The following is a 27,383-nucleotide window of genomic DNA, read 5'->3' on the forward strand; positions in this document are numbered from 1 at the left end:
AGTCTTGGTGTAATATGTTGAGAAAAATCTAGCCGGGCGTGGTGGCGAACACTTGTGATCCCAGCATTTGCGAGGCTGAGACAGGAGGACTGCAGTTCGCGGACAGACTCAGCTACTACCTAGTAGGCCCTTTGCAACTCAGCGAGAATAAAGAATAAAAAATAGACCTTGGGACGGAGCTCGGAGGTAGAATGCCCCTGGGTTCCATCCCCAGTAATACACACACACACACACACACACACACACACACACACACACAAATCTATAAAAAGGATTAACTAAAATGTATCACATCTTGAAAACGAAAATTTTCATCCATAACTATTCTACACTTACCTTTATATTTTAATTTTGGTCTACATTTAGATAATGTTTTGCATTTCACAAATTTTTTTTAACAATATCTCATCCCCCCCCCTTACTATCTTAGGAAGACAAAGTTATTTTATTTATTTATTTATTTATTTATTTTGGTGGTACTAGGGGTGGAACCCAGAGGCTTTCTACCTCCGGGCTATACTCCCAGACCTATTTTATATTTTATTTGGAAACAGGGTCTCACTAAGTTGCTGAGAGCCTCACTAAGTAGCTGAGGCTGGCTTCGAACCTGTGTGATCCTCCTGTCTCAGCCTCCCAAGCATGGGGATTACAAACATGCGCTACTATGCCTGGCGACAAAGTTATTTTAAAGATTTTTTTTTCTTTTTTTTCTGGTGCTGTTGGAGATTGAACCTAAGGTATTGTGCATGCTGGGTGAATACTCTATCATGGAGCTAAATCCCCAGCCCTATTTTAATTTTTTATTATTATTGTTTGTTATTTGTGGTGTTAGAGATGTGGCAGGCTCTACCTTTGACTTAAACCCCGAGTTCCCTTTTTGTTGTTGTTGTTGTACTGGGGATAGAACCCAGGGGCATTGTACCTCCGAGCTACACCCCCAGGCTTTTTTAGATTTTTTTTCTTTTTTTGAAACAGGGTCTCACTGAGTTAGAGAGGGCCTCGCTAAGTAGCTGCCGCTGTGCTGTCCATGAACCTTGGTCTTCCTGTCTCTGCCTCCCAAATCCTGGGATTACAAGTGTGCGCCACCATGCCGGTGTCGAGTTCCTGAGTTCCTATTTTAAATATTTTAAAGATTAGGAAATTGAGGCTCAGGGAACTGTTTTACCTGAGGTCAAAGACCAGACAGTTAATCTCTTCATGGGCAAGCAGGATGTGCCTTTTCCAGGACACAATAGCTCAGCTTTTTTCATCTGAGAGAAGATAAAGACTTTAGATCACCACTCCCCGAGTTTATGTGTGTGTGTGTGTGGGGGGGGGTGTATTGGGGATTAAACCCAGAGGTATTTGCTACTGAGCTATACCTTTTTTAAAATTTTGAAACAGGGTCTCACTAAATTGCTGAGGTTGACCTTGAACTTCAGTGTCCCAAGGACCGGGGTTATGTGTCAGCGTGCCCTCCCCTGCCATGTGTTCTTGAGCTGGTTCTTATAAATGGGCCTTTTAGAGACTCATCTCAATGCCAGTGCTTCCTATCTGTGAAATGAGACCCCCTGGGCTTCATCTGATCCCCCCAACATTAGTCACCCTCTTGACAAAGTCCTTGGGTTGGCCACGTCCCAAGTACTTGGTCCAACTCTGTTTCTATTACTCGAGTGGCTACGCCTGTTGTTTTGCATGCTTACGATAGGAAGAAATTGGTCTCTTTAACCAGGGAAAAGGTGGGTGGGAGGGCCAGTTTCTTACAAATGCTCTGTGGACTTAGGCAGAGAAAGACTGTGCACGGCTGACACCTACTGCACAGAAAGGGAGATGGCGGAGGACAAGCTACTCAGCTGTAAAACAAAAACACAGTGTTCCGGTATTACTTTTTTTTTTTTTTTTTTTTTTTTTCAGTACTGAGGATGGAACCCAGGGACATTCTACCTCTGAGCTACGCCCCCAGCACTATTTTATTCTTTTATTTTGAAACAGGGTCTCACTGAGTTGCAAAGGGCCTAAGTAGCTGAGGCTGTCCACGAACCAGATCCTCCTGTCTCACCAATATTACCTTCTTAAAATAACACTTAAAGGTGTTTGCAATGCAAAAGAATAGAGCACAAGGCTCATTCACTCCATTCCTGTTTTTTATTTTTTAATTTGGGTCCAACAGACATCACTTTTCGTATTCTTTGTAAAAGAGCTGTGAAGTCTGAGGCCACTCACCAAGGACCCAAACCTCTCCCTGGAGTCAACTCATGTTCCTGCTCTACTCTTTGTGCATGGGTGGGTGAGGAGGGTACTGGAGATTGAAACCAGGGACTTCTGGCCTCTGGCTATACCCTCAGCCCAATTTTAATTTTCACTTTGAAAAATAGGGTCTCAAGCTGGGCGTGGTGGTGTGTGCTTGTAATCCCAGTACTTGGGAGGCTGAGACTGGAATATTGAAGGTTCATGGCCAGCCTCAGCAACTTGTGAGGCCTTCTACAACTTAGTAAGACCCTGTTTCAAAAGTAAAGTATAAAATAGGAGTGGGGTATAGCTCAGAGGTAGAATGCCCCTGGGTTCCATCCCCAGTACTGAAAAAAAAAAAAAAAGTTCTTATTAAGTTGTCAAGGACCTTGCTAAATTGCTCAGGCTAGTCTCAAACCTGCAATCCTTCTATCTCGGCCTCCCAAGTACTGGGATTATAGGCATGCACCACCATGATGCTTGGCCATTTTATTTTATTTTTGTTTTGTTTTATTGTGTGATATTGGGGGTTGGACCCAGGGACATCCTACCTCTAGGCTATACTCCCCAGACTTTTTTTTTTCTTCTTTATTTTGGAACAGGGTCTCACTGAGTTGCAAACAGTCTCACTAAGTAGTAACTGAGGCTATCCTCGAACCGCAATCCTCCTGTCTCAGCCTCCTGAATGCTGGGATTACAAGCATGTGCTACCACACCTGGCTTCCCCAGTCTCCCTCCTTTTTTTCAGTACTGGGGATGAAACCCAGGATGAGCTCCCCCGCCCCCGGTACTATTTATTTATTTATTTATTTTTGGTGGTACTGGGGTTCCTGGAAGCCCTTCTACCTCTGGGCTACACTCCCAGACCTATTTTTATATTTTTATTTAGAAACAGGGTCTCCTAAGCCAGCACGCGCGGCTGGCTTCGAACCTGCGCGATACTCCTGTCTCCGCCTCCCAAGCGCGGGGATTACAAGCGTGCGCCGCCACGCCCGGCTTTTTTTTTTTTTTTTTTTTTTTTTAACAGGGTCTCACGGAGTTGAGAAGAGCTTTGCTGTAGCTGAGGCTGTCTGTGAACTGTGATTCTCCCGTCTCCGCCTCCTGAATGCTGGGATTATAAGCATGCGCTACCACTCCTGGCCCCAGCCCTTTTTAATTTTTTAATTTTTGTTTTGAAACAGAGCCTTGCTAGTTTGCTGAGACTCTTGTTAAATTGCTGAGGTTGGTCTTGAATCTGGGATCCTCCTGTCTCAGCCTCCCAACTACTGGGATTATAGGCATATGCCACCATGCCCAAATTTATTTTTTTTTAATTTTGAAACAGGCTCTTGGTAAATTGTTGAGGGTCTCACTAAATTGTTGAGGCTGGCCTCAAATCTGAGATCGTCCTGTCTCAGCCTCCCAAGCACATTGTGCCAGCTTCCACTCAACTCTTCTGCTGGTATATAGATACCTGTATGCCTGGTGTCAAAAGGAAACACTTTTAAAAATTAAAGCCTATGGTCCTTTAGATGGTGGCCTCCGGAGCCAGTGGTTCTAGAAGCCTGTGTGTCATTTTAAAATGGGAAGAAGAAGCCGGGTGTTGTGGCACATGCTTGTAATCCCAGCGTTTGGGAGGCTGAGATAGGAAATTTGCAGTTTGAGGATAACCTCAAGCTACTTAGTGAGGCCCTCTGCAACTCAGTGAGACCCTGTTTCAAAATAAAGGAAAAAAATAAGCCGGGTGTGGTGGCGCACGCTTGTAATCCCAGCATTCAGGAGTCTGAGACCGGAGGATCGCGGTTCGCGGACAGCCTCAGCTACTTAATGAGGCCCTCTGCAACTCAGTGAGACCCGGTTTCAAAATAAAGAAAAAATAGGGCAGGGGGTGTGGCTCGGAGGTCAAATGCCCCTGGGTTCCATCCCCAGGCCCGCCAAAAAAAAAAAAAAAAAAAAAAAGGAAAAAAAATAGAGCTAGGAGTGTAGCTTGGAGGTAGAATGCCCCTGGGTTCCATCCTCAGTACCACAAAAAGAAGAAGAAAAACAAAAAAAGGGAAGCAGATGAAAATGAGTGAGAAAAGAGAACGGAAATAAAGAAAAGGCCAAAACAGGCCAGAAAGAAAGGAAGATGAAAGGAAGAGACTCAGTCCCTAAGCCCTTTCAGTTCGCCTCTGTCTGCCTCCCGGCCATATTCGTAAGTTCAAAGGAAGTTGAAGCCTCTAGGGTTTATGTAGTCCTGAGAATTTGGATAGAGCGGACCCTGATTTGTTATGATGGTTAATTACTTCATGCTTTTCTGGAGATGATGATGAATCCTTGCTGAGACATGGTAGACAAAAATTCCAGCAGATTACCCCTCTGTCTGCTGCACTTGGCGGGATCCCAAGGAGTCCAGCAACAGTGGGAAAGAAATAAAGATACACTCCCCATGGCAGGCCCAGCGCCACGACGCCTTTCCTGGCCTTCCCTGGGTTCCATCTGTCATGGGGCCTTAAAATTCTCCTTCCCCTCCTTCTCCCCCTCCTCCTTCCCCTCCCCTTCCCCTCCCTTCTCCTTCTCCTCCTCCTCCTCCTCCTCCTCCTCCTCCTCCTCCTCCTCCTCCTCCTCCTCCTCCTCCTCCTCCTCCTCCTTCTTCTTCTCCTTCTTCTTTGTGGTACTGGGGAGGGAACCCAGGGGCATTCTACCTCTGAGCTACAGCCCAAGCCCTATTTTTATTCTTTATTTTGAAACAGGGTCTCACTGAGCAGCTGAGGCTGTCTGTGAGCTGCGATCCTCCGGTCTCAGCCTCCTGAATGCTGGGATTGCAAGCATGCCAGCTTAATATTCTTCTTTCTAAGGATTCAGGTGACTCTAGTTCTGAGTCCTTTAAGTACAGAAACTTTGACTTCCTCATTGGTTTGTGTTAGGTTTACCCAAGATAAGAACTCATATATCTTTCAAGATGTGGAAGATATATTCCCCAAGAGCAGAGACCTGCTTTCTTTGTTGTTATAACCCCAGTACCTAAAACAGTGTCTGGCACTCAAGAAATATGAATGAATGAGCGGCCGTATGCATTATTGCATAATCAATAAATAATTACCATTTAACTGGTTCATGTGCCAACTGATTGCTGTAGCATATGGCCCTCAGTGTCTGGACAGGGGCTGGATGGTGGAAAGAGGAGAATACACAACCACGCACTTGACCTGGAAGATCATTTCAGCTGGAGCGCGCATCTCAAGCAGTCCCGCAGCGCGCCCAGCAATCCCACCACAATCTTGTAGTCAATTCACACTTCCATTTACATTCTTGTCTTTTCATCCTCTCTTCTCCCAAGTCATCAGTTCTATAAGAAATGCAATAGGTTTAGCATCTTGGTGAGTGCAAAGCCAAAAAGCACAGCCAGGAGACAAAGGAATAAATAAGGAGAGCGCTGGGGTTATTTGCAAAGCAGTGCTCTCTCTGAACAAAGACAAGGGAGTTTTATGGGGGAGCCTATGCTTATTCACAAAGAAAAGTACATGTAGAGGTGGTCAACTTAGTGAGACCCTGTTTCCAAATAAAAAAATATAAAAAAGGTCTGGGAGTATAGCCCGGAGGCAGAAAGCCTCTGGGTTCCACCCCCAGTACCACACACAAAAAAAATAAATAAAAAATAAAAAGGGATGGCATATAAGCCGGGCGTGGTGGTGCAGACTTGTAATCCCAGCATTCGGGAGGCTGAGACAGGAATCAAAGTTTGCGAACAGCCTCAGACACTTAGGCCCTTTGCAACTCAATGAGACCTTGTTTCAAAATAAAGAATAAAAAATAGGGCTGGGGGTGTAGCTTGGAGGTAGAATGCCCCTCAGTTCCATCCCCAGTACTGCAAAAAATAAAAAATAAAAAGGAGGGGATGGCATAAACCAGGCATGGTGGTACATGCCTATAATCCTAGTAGTTGGGAGGGAATAAAATAGAAAAAGGAATGGCATGGTGCACATCTGTAATACCAGTGCAATCCCCAGTACCACACAAACACACAAAGTTGTTGAGAATCTTGCTAAAGTGCTGAGGCTGGTCTTAAAATTGTAATCCTCTTTCCTTCTCCGCCTCCCAAGTACTGGAATTATAGGCATATGCCATGGTACTGGGGATGGAACCCAGGAATCTTCTACCTCTGGGCTATACTCCCAGACCTATTTTATATTTTGATTTGGAAACAGGGTCTCTTAAGCCAGCTGAGGCTGGCTTCGAACCTGTGTGATCCTCCTGTCTCCACCTCCCAAGCACGGGGATTACAAGCGTGCGCCACCAAGCCCGGCCTAGCCTTTTTTTTTTTTTTTAAATATAGAATGCGTCATGATTTTGTGTGTCATCTCTGTACAGGGCCATGGTAATCTTTGTATTGTTCCAATTTTAGTATATGTGCTGCTGAAGCAAGTACCTCGCCTCCATTCTTGTTTTGTTTTGTTTGTTTTTGTAGTACTGGGGATGGAACCCAGGGGCCTTCTACATCTGAGCTATACCCCCAGATCTATTTTATATTTTATTTGGAAATGGGGGTCTCACTAAGTTTCTGAGGCTGGCTTTGAACCTGCGATCTTCCTGTCTCGGTCTCCCAAGTACTGGGATTACAAGTGTGCACCACCCCGCCTGGCCTCATTCTTGTTTTTCTTGTTGTTGTTAGTTCTGAGGCATTCTACCTCCAAGGTATACTGCCACCTCTTTTCATTTTGAAACAGGGTCTCACTAAGTTGCTGAGGCTGGCCAAGAACCTGTGATGCACCTACCTCCGCCTCCCAACCACTAAGATTATAGGCAAGTGCCATCGTGCTCAGCACCTGGACTCCATTCTTGTTTGGGTGGGTCCACTACATCAATGATTTTTCCCATTAACCAGCAGAAACATTTCCTGGCAATGTCACCAATGGTCCCCATAAAGTCTGATCTAGAGATCACTTCTCAGGCCTCCCATCTCAGCCTCTCAAATGCTGGAATTACAAGCATGCGCCACCACACTGGCTGGTCTTTTTATTTTTTTATTTTTCTGGTGGTACTGGGGATGGAACCCAGGGGCTTTCTACCTCCAGGCTATGCTCCCAGACCTATTTTATATTTTATTTGGAAACAGGGTGTCACTAAGTTGCTCAGAGCCTCACTAAGTAGCTGAGGCTGGCTTTGAACCTAGGAGATCCTCCTGTCGCAGCCTCTTAAGCGTACACCACCACGCCCGGCTTCTTTTTATTTATTTATTTATTTTTAATTTTTTAATTTTTTTATTTTCGTGGTACTAGAGATGGAACCCAGAGTCATTTTACCTCTAAGCTACACCACTAGGCCTATTTTTTACTCCTTATTTTTTTTTTTTTTTCATGGTACTGAGGGTGGAACCCAGGGGCCTTCTACCTCCAGGCTATCCTCCCAGACCTATTTTATACTTTATTGGAAACAGGGTCTCACTAAGTTGCTTAGAGCCTCACTAAGTAGCTGAGGCTGGCTTCGAACCTGTGCGATCCTCCTGTCTCAGTCTCCCAAGCGCTGGGATTACAAGCGTGAGCCACCACACCCGGCTGGTCTTTTTATTTTTTTATTTTTCTGGTGGTACTGGGGATGGAACCCAGGGGCTTTCTACCTCCAGGCTATGCTCCCAGACCTATTTTATATTTTATTTGGAAACAGGGTCTCACTAAATTGCTGAGAGCCTCACTAAGTAGCTGAGGCTGGCTTCGAACCTGTGCGATCCTCCTGTCTCAGCCTCCCAAGAGCGGGGATTACAAGCATGCGCCACCACGCCCGGCTTGGTCTTTTTATTTTTAAAACAGGGTCTCACTGAGTTGCAAAGGGCTTCGATGATAAGTAGCTGAGGCTGTCCGTGAACTCAGGTCTCCGCCTCCCAAATACTGGGATTACAAGCATGCCTCACCCCGCCCAGCCCCCAGCCCTACTTTTTATTCTTTATTTTAAAACAGGATCTTACTAAGTTGTGGAGGCCCTCACTAAGTAGCTAAGGCTGGCACGATACTCCAGTCTCAGCCTCCCAAGTATTGGGATTACAAATGTGTGCCACCACAATCCGGTAATCTCACTCAGTCCCATGATTTTGTTTCTTTGTTTGTTTTGTTTGTTTGTTACTGGAACCCAGGGTCATTCTACCTCCAAGCTACACCCCCAGCCCTATTTTTTAAGTCTTTTTTATTTTTTGAAACAGGATCTCACTGAATTGCGAAGAGTCTCGATAAGTAGCTGAGGCTGTCCGTGAACCGCGATCCTCCGGTCTCCTGCTCCCGAATGCTGGGATTACAAGCATGAGCCACCACCCCGGCTAGTCCCATGACTTTCTATACACTGATCTTTCCCATATTTACAGATCCAGTCCTCGCCTCTCCCACACACTCTAGAGTCAGCTATGTAACTGCCTCACTGATGTCTCTGAATGTTTACTAGGCACCTCAAACTCATGTCCTCTAGATCTGATCTCCCCCTCCGATCCCCAACTTTAGTAAGTGACACTAGTTGGGTCAGGCCAAATATCTTGGAATAAACCTCAACTTATTTTTTTCTTCCCACATGCTACAGCTGCTTTGCCATCAATCTTATTACCCGTGGCTGCAAATGATTTATAGAAGCGAATCACTTTTTACTGTCTCCACTTCTGGTTTATCATCACCTCTCCATCAGCTCTCACTCAAACTATTTCTTTTTTCTTTTTATGGTGCTGGAGACTAAACCCACAGCCTCATCCAGTCTAGGCAAGCGTTCTACCCATGAGCTATACCCCCACTGGGCTGGTCTTTTTATTTTTGAAACAGGGTCTCATTAAATTGCAGAGGGCCTCACTAAGTAGCTGAGGCTGTCTGCGAACCGCGATTCTCCGGTCTCAGCCTCCTGAATGCTGGGATTACAAGCGTGCGCCACCGCGTCCGGCTAAAACTAAGCAATTTATCAGACTAACAGAGAAAGAAATTCTAATAGAAACTGGATTATACATATCTGGGTATACTGATTAATTTTTATTAGAATTGGGGAACCCAGAGGCATTCTACCTCTGAACTATATTCCCAGTACTTGGGAAGCTGAGACAGGAGGATCGCAGGTTCAAGGCCAGCCTCAGCTACTGCGTGAGGGCCTCCACAACTTACTGAGACCCTGTTTCAAAATAAAGAATAAAAAATATGGCTGGGGATGTAGCTCAGAGGTGGAATGCCCCTGGGTTCCATCCCCAGTACCTCAGAGGTTCAATCCCCAGTAACACACACACACACACACACACACACACACACACACACACACACACCTGGGAGTGTAGCAGCACAGTGGCAGAGCACTTCTGGGTTCAATCTCCAGAAATGAAAAAAGAAAAAAAAATCCAACAGTGAAGCACATCTTCAGGAAAGTTTATAACACCAAGAACCTGAAAACCACCAGGGAAAAAGGAGGTTATAATACCTCCCCTTATCTGTGGTTTCAATTTCCCCTGTTCAGTTACCCGCGGTCAACAAAAACAGAGAGTTCGGTGCACCAAGATATTCTGAGAGAAAGACCACATTCACACAACATTTACTACAGCATTTTGTTTTAATTTTTCTTTTTTTTTTTTTTTTCCGGTGGTACTGGGGTTCCTGGAAACCCTTCTACCTCTGGGCTACACTCTCAGACCTATTTTATACTTTTTAAATTTGGAAACAGGGTCTCTTAAGCCAGCGGGGCTGGCTTCGAACCTGCGCGATCCTCCTGTCTCTACCTCCCAAGCGCGGGGATTACATGCGTGCGCCACCACGCCCAGCTGTTATAATTTTTCTATTTATTATTACTGTTAAATTCTCAATAAGGCAGGCGTGGTGGTGTATGCTTGTAATCCCAGCATTTGGGAGGCTGAGACAGGAGGATCACAGTTTGAGGACAGCCTCAGCTACTTAATGAGGTCCTTTGCAACTCAGTGAGACCCTGTCTCAAAATAAAGAATAAAAAATAGGGCTGGGGGTATAGCTCGGAGGTCAAATGCCCCTGAGTTCCATACCCGGTACCACACACACACACACACAAAAAAAACCCTCAGTAACTGTAAATTAATTATAGTTCACTAAACTTCATCATAGGTATGTATGTATGGGGGAAAACATTTTATGTAGCCGGGCGTGGTGGTGCACACTTGTAATCCCAGCATTTGGGAGGCTGAGACCTGGAGGATCACGGTTCGCGGACAACCTCAGCTACTTAGTGAGGCCCTTGGCAACTCAGTGAGACCCAGTTTCAAAATAAAGAATAAAAAATAGGGCAGGGGGTATAGCTCGGAGGTTCAATGCCCCTGGGTCCCATCCCCAGACCTGGAGAAAAAAAAAATTTTTTATGTATAGGATTTGGTACTATCTGTAGTTTCAGGCATTCACTGGGGACTTGGAATGTATCCCCTGCAGATAAGGGAAGATGACTGTATGTACAAAGAATCAGGAATCAGAATAACCACGCCTTAGTTGATAGTTATCGTAGATGTTTGAATGGAGTGATGCCTTGAAAATTCTGAAGGAATTTTTTTTTTTTTTTTTTTTTTTTTTTTTTTTTGTGGTACTGGGAGCAGAACCCAGGGGCATTCTACCTCCGGACTATACTCCTACACCTATTTTTTTTTTTTAATTTTATTTGGAAACAGGGTCTCACTAAGTTGCTGAGAGACTCACTAAGTAGCTGAAGCTGGCTTCGAACCTGGCGATCCCCCAAGCACTGCGATTACAAGCGTGCGCCACCATGCCCGGCTTATTTTCTTTTTTTTTTTTTTAATATACTTTTATAGGCGCACATCAAAATATAAATCATGTTGACAGAGACATACATGCACACAGCACTTGGTGCCCCCCACACAATGATTTTCAATTAAAAAAGATATACATAGCTAAAATATCAATCAAGTCTCAGTATAGAATAAATTTTCTTTCTTTTTTTTTTTTTGTGTGGTGTGTGGCACTGGTGACTGAACCCAGAGACATTCTACCTCTGAGCTACACCCATAGCCCTGTTTTATTTATTATTTGGAAACATGATCACTAAGTTGCAAAGGGCCTAAGTAACTGAGACTGGTTGCGAACCTGTGATCCTCCAGTCTCAAACTCCCAAGTGTTGGGATTACAAGTGTGTGCCATTCTGTCCATCTATAAAATTCCTTTCAAACTACAAGATCTCAACCTTATCTCCCTGTGTCCTTCTTATAAAGCTATTGGAGAATGTGTGCCACTCAATACAGGAATAAATAAAGGAGGAGGAAAATTGGGGGTTAAGAAACAAGGTATCTTAGCCGGGTGTGGTGACACACACTTGTAATCCCAGTGTTTAGGAGGCTGAGACAGGAGGATCGCACAGGTTCAAAGCCAGCCTCAGCTACCTAGTGAGGCTCTCAGCAACTTAGAGAGACCCTGTTTCCAAATAAAGTATAAAATAAGTCTGAGAGTATAGCCCGGAGGTAGAAAAGCCCCTGGGTTCTACCCCTAGTACCACTAAATAAATAAATAAATAAATAAATAAATAAATAAATAAATAAGGAAGGAAGGAAAGAAAGAAAGAAAGAAAGAAAGAAGGAGAGAGAGAAAGAAAAAGAAACAAGGCATCCTAAACCAGACAGACAAAGAGAATCCCAGGATGAGGATGGGCGGCTGACGTAGAGAGCCACCCCTCCAGAGGGAGAGCCGAATGGAGCATGTCTCCCAGAAAACAAAAACGCAGTGGAAGTTCACCTGGTATTGACCACCTAGAACACAGTAGAAAACCAAGGGGAAAAATTATCAGGCAAGTATTAAGTTCAAGAAGTTTTTAGGTCGGGCGTGGTGGCGCACGCTTGTAATCCCCGCGCTTGGGAGGCGGAGACAGGAGGATCCCGCTCGTTCGAAACCAGCCTCGCTGGCTTAAGAGACCCTATTTCCACATAAAAGAAAGTTTAAAAAAATAGGTCTGGGAGTGTAGCCCGTGGGAGTATATGCCGGAGGTAGAAGGGCTTCCAGGAACCCCAGTACCACCAATAAATAAATAAATAAATAAATAAATAAATAAATAAATAAATAAATAAATATAAAATAAAAAATAGAGAGAAGCCAGACATGGTGGCTCATGCTATAATCCTAGTATTTGATAGGTTGAGACAGGAGGATCGCAGGTTCAAGGACAGCCTCGGCAAGTAGTGAGACTCAAACCAACCAAGCGAGACCCTATTGCAAAAATAAAAATAAAATAGGGCTGGGGGTGTAACTTAGAGGCAGAATGCCCTTACATTCAATCCCCAACATACGAAGAGCCCGATGTAGTGGTGCACACCGTAATCCAGTATTTGCTGAGACAGGAGGATGGTTGGTTTGAGGACAGCCTCAGGAAGTAGTGAGACGCCCAGACACTTAGCAAGACATTATTTCAAAAGAAAAACAAAACAGTGCTTTTGTATTAAAAAAAGAAAAAAGAAAAAGAAAATAGGGCTGGGGGTATAGCTTAGAGGTATCAGAGGTAGAATGCCCCTGTGTTCAATCCCAAGTACCAAAAAGAAAAAAAGAAAAAAAAGAAGGAGGAGGAAGAGGGAGGAGGAGAAGCAGCTTGTTCTGGCTCATGGCTTCGGTTCATGGTTGCTTGGTCCCATTGCCTTTGGGCCTCTGGCAAGACAGAGCATCATGGTGGGGAGCGCGTGGTGGAGAAAGTTGCTCTCCTCACCATGGCGGGAAGCCAAGTGAGGAAGGGACGGGCTGGGGTCCCAGTCTTCCCCTCGGATGCAGGCGCTCGGCGACCTCATTCCTCCCACAGGCCCGCCTCCTAAAGATGCCCCCACGCCCAGGCGCCCGGCGGGCTGAGGACCAAGCCTTCAACGTACCGGCCTTTGGTGCACGGTCAGAATCCCAACTTCGGCAACGGTCATTGGGTTCAAAACCAAACTCCTCTCAGTTCGCAGACATAGCTGTTCTTCCTTCTGCATTCGCCATCTCGCCGCGGCCGCAGTGTCCTGCTCCTCATCGCTCAGGCCGGAGACCTTTGGCTTTCCCCTCCCTCTTCTGTTTTAGGCCCAGATCCAGCCGGCCACTAAGTGCGGTTGATTCTACTTCTGAAAACCACCTCTCAGGCTTCTTCTTGCTGCCCCATAGCTGCTCGCCTATTCCGGAACTACTCTTCTCCCCGCTGTCCACTGTGACGGTCCACAAGTCAGTCTCGCTGTTTGACCTCCATCCCCTCCTTTCACACCAGGAGTTACGTTTTAGGAAACGTAAGGTTTATTATGTTTTTGTCTTGCGCAAAAACTTTTTTTTTTTGGTGGTACTGGGGTTCCTGGAAGCCCTTCTACCTCCGGGCTACACTCCCAGACCTATTTTTTATACTTTTTTTTGGAAACAGGGTCGATTAAGCCGGCGCTCGCCGCTGGTTTCGAACCTGCGCGATTCTCCTGTCTCCGCCTCCCAAGCGCGGGCCACCATGCCCGGCTAGCGCAAAAACTCTGTGTGTGTGTGTGTGTGTGTGTGTGTGTGTGTGTGTGTGGTACTGGGGGTGGAACCCAGAGGCTTTCTACCTCCGGGATATATTCCCAGACCTATTTTATATTTTATTGGAAACAGGGTCTCACTAAGTTGCTGAGAGCCTCACTAAGTAGCTGAGGCTGGCTTCGAACCTGTGCGATGCTCCCATCTCAGCCTCCCAAGCGTGGGGATTACAAGCGTGCGCCACCATGGCCAGCTAGCGCAAAAACTTTTGATAGGCTGGGCATGGTGGCGCATGCTTGTAATCCCAGTATTTAGGAGGCTGAGACAGGAGGATTACCTGTTTGCAGCCACCCTTGGCAGTTTAGTGAGGCCCTCCACAACTTAGTGAGAACCTGTTCCAAAATAAAGAATAAAAAATAGGGCAGGGGGTGTAGTTCAGAGGTAAAATGCCCCTGGGTTCCATCCTCAAACCCGTAAAAAAAATAAAAAAGAAAAAAATAGGGTTGGGGGTGTATCTCGGAGGTAGAATGCCCTTGGGTACAATCTCCAGTATCAAAATAAATAAGTAAATAAATTTAATTTAAAAAAAAACAACAGGAAAGTGCTCCATACTCTTGTAGACCGTCTCCTATGGTACCCCCTGGTGGCAACTTCCTGCAATGGCCAATCTTCACTATACCCACAAAAATCCCATTCTAAATCAATGGATCTGTCTAATACTTGAGGGAAATATTAATTTAGAAAGTAAAGTCTTAGCCAGGCATGGTGACACACACCTGTAATCCCAGCATTTGAAAAGCTGAGACAGGAGGGTCGCGGTTCACAGAGGCCTTAGCAACTTAGTGAGGCCCTTTGCAACTCAGTGAGACCCTGTTTCAAAATAAAGAATAAAATATTGGGCTGAAAGTATAACTCAGAGGTAGAATGCCCTTGGGTTCCATCCCCAGTACTGAAAAACAAAATAAAATAAAGTCTTAAACTCCTGCATTGAGGCTTAATTAACTAATTAATTTGGTATTGGATATTATATTTATTTATTTATTTAATTTTTTTTTTTTTTTCTTTTGGTGGTACTGGGGTTCCTGGAAACCCTTCTACCTCCAGGCTACACTCCCAGACCTATTTAATATTTTTTATTTGGAAACAGGGTCTCTTAAGCCAGCGCGGCTGGCTTCAAACCAGCACGATCCTCCTGTCTCAGCCTCACAAGGGTGGGGATTACAAGGGTGTGCCACCACACCTGGCCGAGATTGAATTTAGAAGCATTCTATCTTTGAGCTATGCCACCAGCCCTATTTTTTTTTTTTAAAAAAGGTCTTGCTAGATTGATGAGAATCCCACTACTTGCTGAGCCTATCCTCAAACCTGTGATCCTCCTGTCTCAGCCTTACAAGTACTTTGATTAAAGCCTGTGCCACCATGCGCTGCTGGATCAAGGCTTTAACCCATAACTCCAGGTTGGTTTGGTTTTTTTCCCCCCTCAGAACTGGGGATGGAACCCCAGGACATTCTACCTCCAAGCTACACCCCCAGCCCTATTTTTTATTCTTTATTTTGAAACAGGGTCTCACTGAGTTGCAGAGGGCCTCACAAAGTGGCTGAGGCTGGCAGTAAACTATGATCCTCCTGTCTCAGCCTCCCAAATGCCGGGATTGCAAGCTCATAACTCCAGTTATGTCCTCTAGCATCTTCCTTTTCCTACCATCTCTCCTCTCGTCCCATTCTGAATTCCCCTCATCCACACTGGACCACCCTGTACTTTCTCAAAGGAACATCTCCACAGTGCTTTCCTCCTGCCTGGAATGCTCCTCTTCCGCCTCTGCAGGATGAAACTTCCACATTGTTTAAGACTCAAATAACTGTTTCTTTAGGAGACCTGCCCAAGTTCTCACTGACATTCTCCACTTCTTCAGGGAAGCCCTCCCAAATTATACACTCTCATAGTTCCTGGTGCTTTGTTTTTATGACAGGACTTAATGGTTATGCATTTGTTTGTGAGATTAAAAAAAGCTCTCTCCTACTAGGCTGCAAGGCAAGTTATATCTGTTACCATGTTTACTTAGTACATCATATAGGAGCTCAGTAATATTTATTGACTCAGTGATTTAATATTTCTGAAGTTTTTACATATTCTGCTTTGTAATGTGTGTGATTGTACATACATTTGGAGTCCCCATTCAATCACAGGCTTTTTGGTGGTACTGGGGTTCCTGGGAACCCTTCTACCTCCAGGCTATACTCCCAGACCTATTTTTTTGTTTTTGGAAACAGGGTCTCTTAAGTTGCTGAGAGCCTCACTAAGTAGCTGAGGCTGGCTTTGAACCTGAACGATCCTCCTGTCTCCGCCTCCCAAGTGCAGGGATTATAAGCGTGCGCCACCACGCCCAGCAACCACAGGCTTTTTGAAGTGATAGATAATATTTCTGTCTTTGTATAACACTCCCATTCCCACTCATTTCTGTGCCTTGGATACATAGGGAGCTTAGATAAAGTGCTTCCACTAGAGCCCGAGGAGAATGTAAACTCCATGAATATGAGGATTTTGTATTCTCCCTTGCTATGTCTCTGTGGTTAGAAGGTGGTTGGCCCATGATTTGCTCGGGATTTAATGGTTGGATGGATCCTTCTCTGGTACCTAGTAGTCAAAACTTTATACAACCATCAATCTTCCTCATTTTATTCCTAAATTTCTCCTTTGAGATATATTCCTGTCTGAATGTGCTAAAGGGCTTCTGGAAGAGAGATGAGCTTTTCCCTGACAATTTCTTTTCCAGTTTTAATCATCATTCACCAAATACTGAGCAAATACCACGTATCAAACACCGTGGAAAGCCTTGTGATCCCCAAATGCGGGTACAGTCCCAGTCTGGTTAGAGGAAGATAAATGGACAATTATAGCATGGCGAGGGAGCGGCTGTAGCCTGTGAGCAGCGAGATCCAGGGACAGAGTCTCAGCCTCGCCGCTGCCGCCCGCAGCCCACCGAGCCCATCCGTCCGCCGCCACCCACTCCGGACACAGAATATCCAGTCATGGATAAAAATGAGCTGGTGCAGAAGGCCAAACTGGCTGAGCAGGCTGAGCGATACGATGACATGGCAGCCTGCAGGAAGTCTGTAACTGAGCAAGGAGCTGAATCGTCTAATGAGGAGAGGAATCTTCTCTCAGTTGCTTATAAAAATGTTGTAGCAGCCCGTAGGTCATCTTGGAGGGTCGTCTCAAGTATTGAGCAAAAGACGGAAGGTGCTGAGAAAAAGCAGCAGATGGCTCGAGAATACAGAGAGAAAATTGAGACAGAGCTAAGAGATATCTGCAAGGATGTACTATCTCTTTTGGAAAAGTTCTTGATCCCCAGTGCTTCACAAGCAGAGAGCAAAGTCTTCTATTTGAAAATGAAAGGGGACTACTACCGTTACTTGGCCGAGGTTGCTGCTGGTGATGACAAGAAAGGCATTGTGGATCCGTCACAACAAGCATACCAAGAAGCTTTTGAAATCAGCAAAATGGAAATGCAACCAATGCATCCTATCAGATTGGGTTTGGCCCTTCCCTTCTCTGTGTTCTATTATGAGATTCTGAACTCCCCGGAGAAAGCCTGCTCTCTTGCAAAGACAGCTTTTGATGAAGCCATTGCTGGACTTGATACATTAAGTGAAGAGTCATACAAAGACAGCACGCTCATAATGCAGTTACTGAGAGACAACTTAACGTTGTGGACATCAGATACCCAAGGAGATGAAACCGAAGCAGGAGAAGGAGGGGAAAATTAACCGCCTTCTGACTTTTGTCTGCCTCATTCTAAAATTTACACAGTAGACCATTTGTCATCCACGCTGTCCCACAAATGGTTTTTTGTTTACGATTTATGACAGGTTTATGTTACTTCTATTTGAGTTTCTATATTTCCCATGTGGTTTTTATGTTTAATATTGGGGGAGTAGAGCCAGTTAACCTTTAGGGAGTTATCTGTTTTCATCTTGAGGTGGCCAATAGGGGTAGGTGGAATTTTTATACAAGTTATAAATGTTTGGCATAGTACGTTAGGTACATTGTGGCTTCACAAGGGCCAGTGTTAAAACTGCTTCCATGTCAGCCGGGCGTGGTGGCGCACGCTTGTAATCCCCGCGCTTGGGAGGCTGAGACAGGAGGATCACGCAGGTTCGAAGCCAGCCTCAGCTACTTAGTGAGGCTCTCAGCAACTTAGACCCTGTTTCCAAATAAAGTATAAAATGGGTCTGGGAGTATAGCCCGGAGGTAGAAAGCCTCTGGGTTCCACCCCAGTACCACCAAAAATAAATAAATAAATAAATAAATAAATAAACAAACAAATAAAACTGCTTCCATGTCTAAGCAAAGAAAACTGCCTACATATTGGTTTGTCCTGGTGGGGAATAAAAGGGATGAATGGTTCCAGTCACAGGTGTAGTTATTGTGGGTACTTTAGGGTCTGGAGCACTTACAAGGGTGTGGTAGAAACAGACATCCCATGGATCCTACATGTGCAAATCATGTGTTTCTGGGGACCTAGCCAACCTCTGCGAGTACACCTTTGACTACAGCTCCAGAAGTGCTCCTTTATACAAAGTTGTGACCCAATTTACTCTGGATAAGGGCAGAAACGGTTCACATTCCATTATTTGTAAAGTTACCTGCATTATTTTTGCTACACATTTTATTTGTATTTAAATGCTTTAGGCAACCTAAGAACAAATGTAAAAGTAAAGATGCAGTAAAAATGAATTGCTTGGTATTCATTATTTTATGTATATCAAGCATAGCAGTTAAACAAAACAAAACCCATGTATTTAACTTTTTTTAGTTTTTTTTTTTTGCTTTTGTGATTTTTATTTTTATACTTGCCTAACATGCATGTGCTGTAAAAATAGTTAACTGGGGAAATAACTTGAGATGATGGCTAGCTTTGTTTAATGTCTTAAGAAATTTCATGAACAATCCAAGCATAATTGTTAAGAACATGTGTATTAAGTTCATGTAAGTGGAATAAAAGTTTTATGAATGGAAAAAAATTATAGCATGGCGAGACAGGAGAGGAGAGAGAGGAAGTGGGGGGCTGTGCTGGGAGCCCTCCTCAGCTGGGCAGCTCAGTTGGAAAAAGTGGCTTCCCAGCTGAGTCTAGAAGGACAAATACAAGTTAATAAGTTAACAGAATATGCCAGTCAACGGAAACCACGTGCACACAGGCACTCAGGTGAGAGAGCATGATTTTAATCTGGTGTGACTGAAGTACACAGAGTCTCACACCAAACACTGAGAGATGCAAAAAGAGCATAGATCATGAAAAGTTTAGCGCCCAGTAAATTGTGGGGCAGTTTTAAGCAGGACAGTGATTGGACCTGGCAGCCGTGGTATGATGGAATGGCAGCCTCGAGGCAGAGAACAATGAGGAGACCTGTAGGGTGATCAAAGCAAGTATAAGAGAGCAGGAGTGGAAAGTGGAAAGGAAAAAGATTTAAGATATGCCGGGCGTGGTGGCGCACGCTTGTAATCCCCACGCTTGGGAGGCTGAGACAGGAGGATTGCATGGGTTCGAAGCCAGCCTCAGCTGCTTAGTGAGGCTCTCAGCAATTTAGGGAGACCCTGTTTCCAAATAAAATATTTTTAAAAAAGGTCTGGGAGTATAGCCTGGAGGTAGAAAGCCTCTGGGTTCCACCCCTAGTACCACCCCCCCCCCAAAAAAAAAACAGATCTGGGAGTATAGCCCGGAGGTAGAAAAGCCCCCAGTACCACCAAAAATAGCCGGGCGTGGTGGCACACACTTGTAATCTCCGCGCTTGGGAGGCTTAGACAGGAGGATTGCACAGGTTCGAAGCCCGCCTCAGCTACTTAGTGAGGCTCTCAGCAACTTACTGAGCCCCTGTTTCAAAATAAAGAATAAAAAATATGGCTGGCGGTGTAGCTCAGAGGTAGAATGCTCCTGGGTTCCACTCCCAGCCTGCTCACTTATTTTTTATTTTAGGAAGGGGTTTACTGGGGATTGACTCAGGGGCATTTTACCTCTGAGCTATGCCTTCAGCCTTTCTATCCTTTATTTTGAAATAGGATCTAACTAAGTTGCTAAGGGTGTGGGTAACTTGCTGAGGCTGGTCTTGAACTTGTGATCTTCCTTTCTCAGCCTCTCAAATTCTGGAATTATAGGTGTGCACCACTACACCAGGTTTAAAATTTTATTTTAAGACTGCATCTAAGACTGGCGTGGTAGCACACGCTTGTAATCCCAGCATTTGGGAGGCTGAGACAGGAGGATTGTGGTTCTCAGACAGCCTCAGCTATTTAGTGAGGTCCTCTGCAATTCAGTGAGACCCTGTTTCAAAATAAAGAATAAAATATAGGGTTGAGGGTGTAGCTCAGAGGTAGAATGCCCCTGGGTTCCACCCCCCCACCAGTACCACACATACACACACAAAAGAATAAAAAATAGGGTTGGAGATATAGCTCAGAGGTAGAACATTTCCCAGTGTTGCTAAATAAATAAATAAATAGACTAGGTCTCACTAAATTATTTGGGCTGGCCTCAAATTTGTGATCTTCTTGCCTCAGCTTCCTGAGTAGTTAGGATTATAGACATTGGCCACACACTTGGCCTTATTATTTTTTTAAAAACTCACTAAATGAGCCAGGCGTGGTGGCACATGCTTGTAAGCCCCACGCTTGGGAGGCTGAGACAGGAGGATCACGCAGGTTCGAAGCCAGCCGCACTGGCTTAAGAGACCCAGTTTCCAAATAAAAATATAAAAATGGGTCTGGGAGTGTAGCCCGGAGGTAAAAGGGTTTCCAGGAACCTCAGTACCAGCAAAAACAAAAAAACAACAAACAAAAAACTGCACTAAATGAGCTCAGTAGCAGAATGAGGAAAATCGGAAAGAATCAGTGATCTTTAGGATAAAATAATAATAATAATATGAGCAACAGAGACAAAGTGGACCCAAAAAAGCAGGTCTAACATTTGAGTTACTCTAGTTCCAGAAAGAGAGGAAAGAGTGTGAGACTGGAAAACATATTAGGAGAAATAATGGAGAAACCCTTCCAAATGTGATGGAAGAAATAATCCCATAAATTTAAGAAGCCGAGTGAGCTTTAACCAGAATAAACTCAATGAAATTCATGCCAAGAGGCTTTGTACACAATACTAATGATTTTCAGAAAAGACTAAAGACAAAAAAACCACAACCCTGCAATAGTTAGTGAGGAATGGCTCATTACCTACAAAGGAACAATTATTCAAATGACAGTGCATTTCTCCTTAGAAACCAGCAATGCCATAAGCAGTGACACATTTTTCAAATGTGAATGAAAATAACCATTAAAACCAGGCATGATGATGCATGCGGAGTCGCAGGTTCTTAGCCAGCCCCAGCAATTTAGTGAAGCCATCTGCAACTTAATGAATCTCTGTATCAAAATAAAAAATAAAGTAGGGCTGGGGTAGAGCTCAGAGGTAAAATGCTGCTGGGTTTAATTCCTAGTACCACACATATATATATACATACATACACACATACATACATACATACATACATGCACACATACACACATAAGAGGTGAAGGAAGGGAGGAGACAAGCCAGGAGTGATGTCACTTGCTGTTAATCTTAGTACCTGGGAGACTCAGACAGGAGGATTGCAGGTTTGAGGCCATCCTTATCAATTTAGCGAGGTCCTCAGCAACCTTTTTTTTTTTTTTTTTTGGTACTAGGGATTGAACCCAGGGGCATTCTACCTCTGAGCCACACCCCCACCCTGACTTTCCTTTCTTTCTCTTTCTTTCTTTCTTTCTTTCTTTCTTTCTTTCTTTCTTTCTTTCTTTCTTTCTTTCTTTCTTTCTTTCCTTATTTCTTCATATGTGGTACTGGGTGGGGGTGGAACCCAGGGGCTTTTCTACCTCCAGGCTATACTCCCAGACCTATTTTATATTTTATTTGGAAACAGGGTCTCACTAAGTTGCTGAGAGCCTCATTAAGTAGCTGAGGCTGGCTTCAATCCTCCTGTCTCAGCCTCCCAAGCACTGGGATTACAAGTGTGGGCCACCACGCCTGGCTTATTCTTTATTTTGAAACAGGGTCTTATTAAGTTCCAGAGGGCCTCACTAAGTAACTGAGGATGGCTGTGAACTTGCGATCCTCCTGTCTCAGCCTCCCAAGTACTGGGATTACAAGGACACACCACTATGCCCGGCCCCTCAGCAACTTAATGAGACCCTTTTTTATTTTTTTAATTAATTAATTAATTTATTTATTTATTTGGTGGTACTGGGGGTGGAACCCAGAGGCTTTCTACCTCCGAGCTATACTCCCAGACCTATTTTATATTTTATTTGGAAACAGGGTCTCAGTAAATGCTGAGAGCCTCACGAAGTAGCTGAGGCTGGCTTTGAACCTGTGCAATCCTCCTATCTCAGCTTCCCAAGTGTGGGGATTACAAGCATGTGCCACCATGCCCAGCCTGAGACCCTGTTTTAAAAAATGAAATAGAGCCAGGCGTGGTGGCGCACGCTTGTAATCCCCGCGCTTGGGAGGCTGAGACAGGAGGATCACATAGGTTCGAAGCCAGCCTCAGCTACTTAATGAGGCTCTCAGCAACTTAGTGAGACCGTTTCCAAATAAAATATAAAATAGGTCTGGGGGTATAGCCTGGAGGTAGAAAAGCCCCTGGTTTCTACCCCCAGCACCACACACCCCCCCACACACACACACACACAGAGCTGGGAGTGTAGATCAGAGGTAGAATGCTCTTGAGTTCAATCCCTAGTACCACAAAAAGGGGGGGATAGCAACACCCAGGGAATTGGTGAATTTTTTTTTCTGAAAAGGGGTGGTAAGCCACAAAGTTTGAAAACCTCTAGATTCTAGTGACCACTAAGACATCTCTGCGAAAAAAATACACTGAAGCCGTGCATGGAAGTGCACATCCGTAATCTTAGTACTTGAGAACTAAGTGAGATTTGTCAGTCACAAAAAGTAAGAAATCGGATGCTTTCCCTAATATGGGGAAGCTAGTGAGAAAAGGGGTCAAAGGAGAACTCTAGACCAAGAAAGAGACACTGTAGATGAGTAAATAAGATGACCTAACTGAGGGGCATTGCAAAGGGGAGGAGGAAAATTCCCCAATGTACATAATATACGTTCACTAACATAGCAAAGCCAATCACTAAGCCAGACATGATAAGGAGGGAGGGGGAAGGGGATGGAGTGGGACGTGGGGAAGGGCTGAATGAGTGATGTGTGCTGGGACGCCTCTACCATCTTGTACTCCATTAAGATGTACGACTACAATGCACCAATAAAAAAATTTTTTTAAGGCCAATCTCAAAAAGTTACAAATTAATATGATTCCATTTATATGACTTTTTTTTGGTACTGGGGATTGAACTCAGGGGCATTTCTACATGTGAGCTGCACTTCAGTCTATTTTATTTTTTATTTTGAAACAGGCGCTCACGAAGTTGCAGAGGCTGGCCATGAACCATGATCCTCCTGTCTCAGCCTCCCAAGGGCTGGGATTATAAGCATGTCCCACCACACCTGGTTTATTTGACTTTTATTTTTTTCTCCTTACTGGGGATGGAGCCCAAGGGCGTTCTACCTCTGTGCTACATCCCCAGCCCTATTTTTTATTCTTTATTTTGAAACAGGGTCTCACTAAGTTGCAGAGGGCCTCACTGTCTCAAATCTCAATCCTCTTGGCTCAGCCTCCCAAATGCTGGGATTCCAAGCGTGTGCCACCACGCCTGGCCTATATGATATTTTTGAAGTGACAATATTATAAAAATGAAGTACAGATTAGTGATTTCTGGGGTTAACAGTGGGGAAATGGAGCAAGGATGGATGGTGGTACACAGGGATATTTTTTTGCTGTGTGTGTGTGTGTGTGTGTGTGTGTGAGAGAGAGAGAGAGAGAGAGAGAGAGAGAGAGAGAGAGAGAGAGAGAGACACAGACAGACAGACAGGGTATGGAACCCAGGGGCATTCTTCCTCTGAGCTATACCCCCAGACAAAGAATAAAAAATAGGTGGTACTGGGTTCCATCCCTAGTACCACCAAAGAAAGAATGAAAGAAAGAAAGAAGGAAGGAAGGAAAGAAAAAAGAAGAAAGGAAAAAAGGATGGAAGGAAGGAAGGAAGAAAAGTTCAAAGCCAGGCGTGTAGTGCACACTTGTAATCTCAGCACTTGGGAAGCTGAGACAGGAGGATTGCACAGGTTCAAAGCCAGCCTCAGCTACTTAGTGAGGTTCTCAGCAGCTTAGTGAGACTCTGTTTTGAAATAAAGTATAAAATAGATCTCGGAGTATAGCCCAGAGGAAGAAAAGCCCCTGGGTTCCATCCCCAGTACCACGAAAAAAAAAAAAATTAAAAGATGTCTCATCAGGCTACTTTTAGAAATTGATTATGTGGTTATAAAAGTCAGTTGGAAATGAAAGGACTTCAAGTAGTCAAAGCAACTCTGAGAAAAGAACAGGTTGGAGGTTCAAGACCATCTGGTTTCACGATTTACAAGGCTATAGTAATCAAGACAGTGTGGTATTAGCATCTCGCAGACAAATAGATCAATGGAACAGAACAGAGAGTCCAGAGACAGGCCTGCAGGTGTACGAACAATTGAGTTTTCTTTTTATTTTGTAAAATATGTATTTATATAAAAGTTGTCAATTAGCCATTTTGTTTATTGTGGCCTTAGGATGGAACCCAGGGGCACTCTACCTCTAGCTATACCCTCAACCCTATTTTAAATTTTTAAATTTTGAGAGCTGGGCGTGGTGGCCCACATGTGTAATCCCAGCATTTGGGAGGCTGAGACAGGAGGATCATAGTTTGCGGACAGCCTTAGCTGCTTAGTGAGGCACTTTGCAACTCAGCTACTTAATGAGGTCCTGTGCGACTCAGTGAAACCCTGTTTCAAAATAAAGAATAAAAAATAGGGCAGGGGGTGTAGCTCGGGGGTGGAATGCCTCTGGGTTACACACACACACACACTCACACACACACACACACACACACACACTATATATATATATATGCAACTGCCCTAACCACCTCTTTTTGTATTTAGTTTTTTTGTATCTGAATTATCTGTCATTCAAAGCACCCATTACTTTCTTCATCTTAGAATGTCAAGCTTTCATCTGCCTCGTGAGCCTGTTTTCTAGTGTGTTCTCGCCATGTATTGCATCATTACTTAAGTTTATTTCCACTTTTTTGCTTCCCTAGTAACATGCTTGAGATCATCATTGCTGGTCTCCAATCCTCAGAGGCGAATTTCCCCGGCTCCCAGGAAGAGGCCCCTCCCAGTCCCAGTCCTCGCCGCCGGCGCTCTGGCCCCGCCCACAGCGGGCGGGCGCCGATCTGGCCACGCCCACCGCCCGCCGCCCGAGGCCTCGCGCAGGCGCCGCGCGCGCTCTGCGTTTTCCCGCCATCTGGTGATCTTGTTGAGGAGAAGGAGGGTTCGGAGAGGTCTGAGTTCTGTGGTCGTAGCAGCGAAACTAGTAGAGAAGGTAGCTAGTGAACTTCCGGGAAAATCGGGACTACTGAGTCCCCATCACTCCTAGAAACGAGTTTTGCCCTCCAGGGCCATTCTTATCCTGTTAACTAGCGTTCTTACAGGAGGTTCATCTGGTCAGCCTTCTTGGTTGACGGGAGCAAGCCAGAGCCCAGATAGGCCTTTGCCTCCACGGTATTAAAGTTTGTGTTAGGGGTTGGGGGGGTGAGTCCCGGGGCGGGTACACCCCAGCCCCATTTTATTTTTTATTTTCAACCAGGGTCTTGGTAGATTGCGGAGTGCCTCCCTACATTGCTGAGGCTGTCCTCGAACCTGCGATCCCAAGGCGCGGCCACCACCCTGACCCGGCGCCTCTCAGACTCACTTCCGGGTTAGGAGGCAGTGTTTGTGCTTGGGGAGGCCCGAGGCCTCAGCAATTTAGAGGCTTTGTCTGAAAAGTAAAAGGCCTGGGGATGTGGCTCGGGGGCTGGGGTGGTAAAGCGTCCCTAGGATCAATAAATACCCTCTGTTGGGTAAATGGGGGGAAAAAAGGAGTTAATATTTGTGAACAAATAGAAACCTTACGCTTGGTACTGTGGGATTTACATTGAACTGTGTATTCGAGAAGTCTTAATCACGCAGAGCGCAGAGCGTGGTGGGCACGCTGGAATCCCAGCATTCGGGAGGCTGAGACCTGAAGATCACAGTTCGCGGACAGCCTCAGCTATTTAGCAAGGCCCTTTGCAACTCAGTGAGACCCTGTTTCAAAGAATAAATAAAAAATAGGGCTGGGGGCGTGGCTTGGAGGTAGGGTGCCCGGTTCCATCCCCACTATGCAAAAAATAAAAAAGAAATCTTAATTATCAGGGCGTAGTGGCGCACACCTGTAATTCCAGAATTTGGGAAGCTGAGATAGGAGGATTACAGGTTCTAGGACAGCCTCAGCAATATAGCAAGACCCTGTTTCTTTCTTTTCTTTTCTTTTCTTTCTTTTTTTTTTTTTTTGGTGGTACTGGGGTTCCTGGAAGCCCTTCTACCTCCGGGCTACACTCCCAGACCTATTTTATATTTTCGAAACAGGGTCTCCTAAGCCAGCGCGCAGCTGGTTTAGAACCTGCGCAATCCTCCTGTTTCCGCCTCCCAAGCGCGGGGATTACAAGCGTGTGTCACCACGCCCGGCTAAGACCCTGTTTCAAAACAAAAAATAAAATGGGGCTAGGGATATTGCAAGGAGGTAAAGTGTACCAGGGTTCAATCTCCAGTAGCAAAAAAAAAAAAAAAAAAAAAAAAAAAGTTTTAAATTTTGCCTTATGTGACAAAATTATTAAAATGAGGTGCAAACTAGCCTATTTATTGGGCAAATTTCTTTGTAAATCACTTAAAAATATTTTAAGCTGGGCAAGGTGTCCCACACCTATAATCCCACCTATGTGGGAGGCTGAGGCAGGAGGATCTTAAATGTGAGGCCAACCCAACACAATTTAGTGAGACCCTGTCTCTAAGTAAAAATTTTAAAACAATAGAGGGGGGCAGTGTAGCTCAGTGGTTGAGCACTTACCCAGCATTCACAAGGCCCTGGGTTCAATCCCCAGCACAGAAAAAAAGTAAAATTTTTTAAGAAAACAACTTTAGTAGGAGAAATTATCTTCTGTTTTGATTATTTTTTTCAGTTTAGTTTTAAAGGAAATAAAATTTATATATATATATATATATATATATATATATATACATATATATACATATTGATATTTACATTTATTTATTTATTTTGCAGTACTGGGAATGGAACCCAGGGGCATTCTACATCAGAGCTACACCCACAGCCCTATTCTTTATTTTTTATTTTGAAACAAGTTCTCACTAAATTGCTGAAAGCCTCACTAGCTGAGGCTGGCTACAAACCTGTGATCCTCCTGTCTCAGCCTCTCAAGTACTGGGATCACAAACATACACCACCATGCCCGACTAGATGTATTTTTAAATAGTATATTCACTAAATCAAACATGTAACATAATCAAGCATATATCGTATAGCTTACTTCTTTATTTTTTATTTATTTATTTATTTATTTTTGGTGATACTAGGTATTGAACCCAGGGGTATTCTGTCTGAGCTACACCCCTAGTCCTTTTTAGGTTTTGTTTTTGTAGCAGGGTCTCCCTAGATTGCTGAGAGTTTTGCTAAATTGTTGAGGCTGTCCTCGAAAACCTGTGATCCTCCTGTCTCAGCTTCCCAGGTACTGGGACTATAAGTATGTGTCACCACACTGGCTACTTCTATGTGTGTGTGTGTGTGTGTGTGTGTGTGTGT

The 27,383-nt window shown here is 44.5% G+C and overlaps 1 protein-coding gene across 1 annotated transcript; it reads left to right on the forward strand.

Annotated features, from left to right (window-relative positions):
• Positions 1–16,583: 16,583 nt before the first annotated feature.
• On the forward strand, positions 16,584–17,354 carry LOC308271713 (14-3-3 protein zeta/delta-like; the record flags this gene model as incomplete). Its single annotated transcript, XM_080708231.1, has 1 exon — positions 16,584–17,354. The coding sequence occupies exon 1, from the start codon at positions 16,617–16,619 to the stop codon at positions 17,352–17,354; it is 738 nt and encodes a 245-aa protein (XP_080564357.1). The 5' UTR covers positions 16,584–16,616.
• Between the last annotated feature and the right edge of the window lie 10,029 nt (positions 17,355–27,383).

Source organism: Muscardinus avellanarius (assembly GCF_963383645.1).
Source record: "Muscardinus avellanarius genome assembly, chromosome: 12".
NCBI lineage: Eukaryota > Metazoa > Chordata > Mammalia > Rodentia > Gliridae > Muscardinus > Muscardinus avellanarius.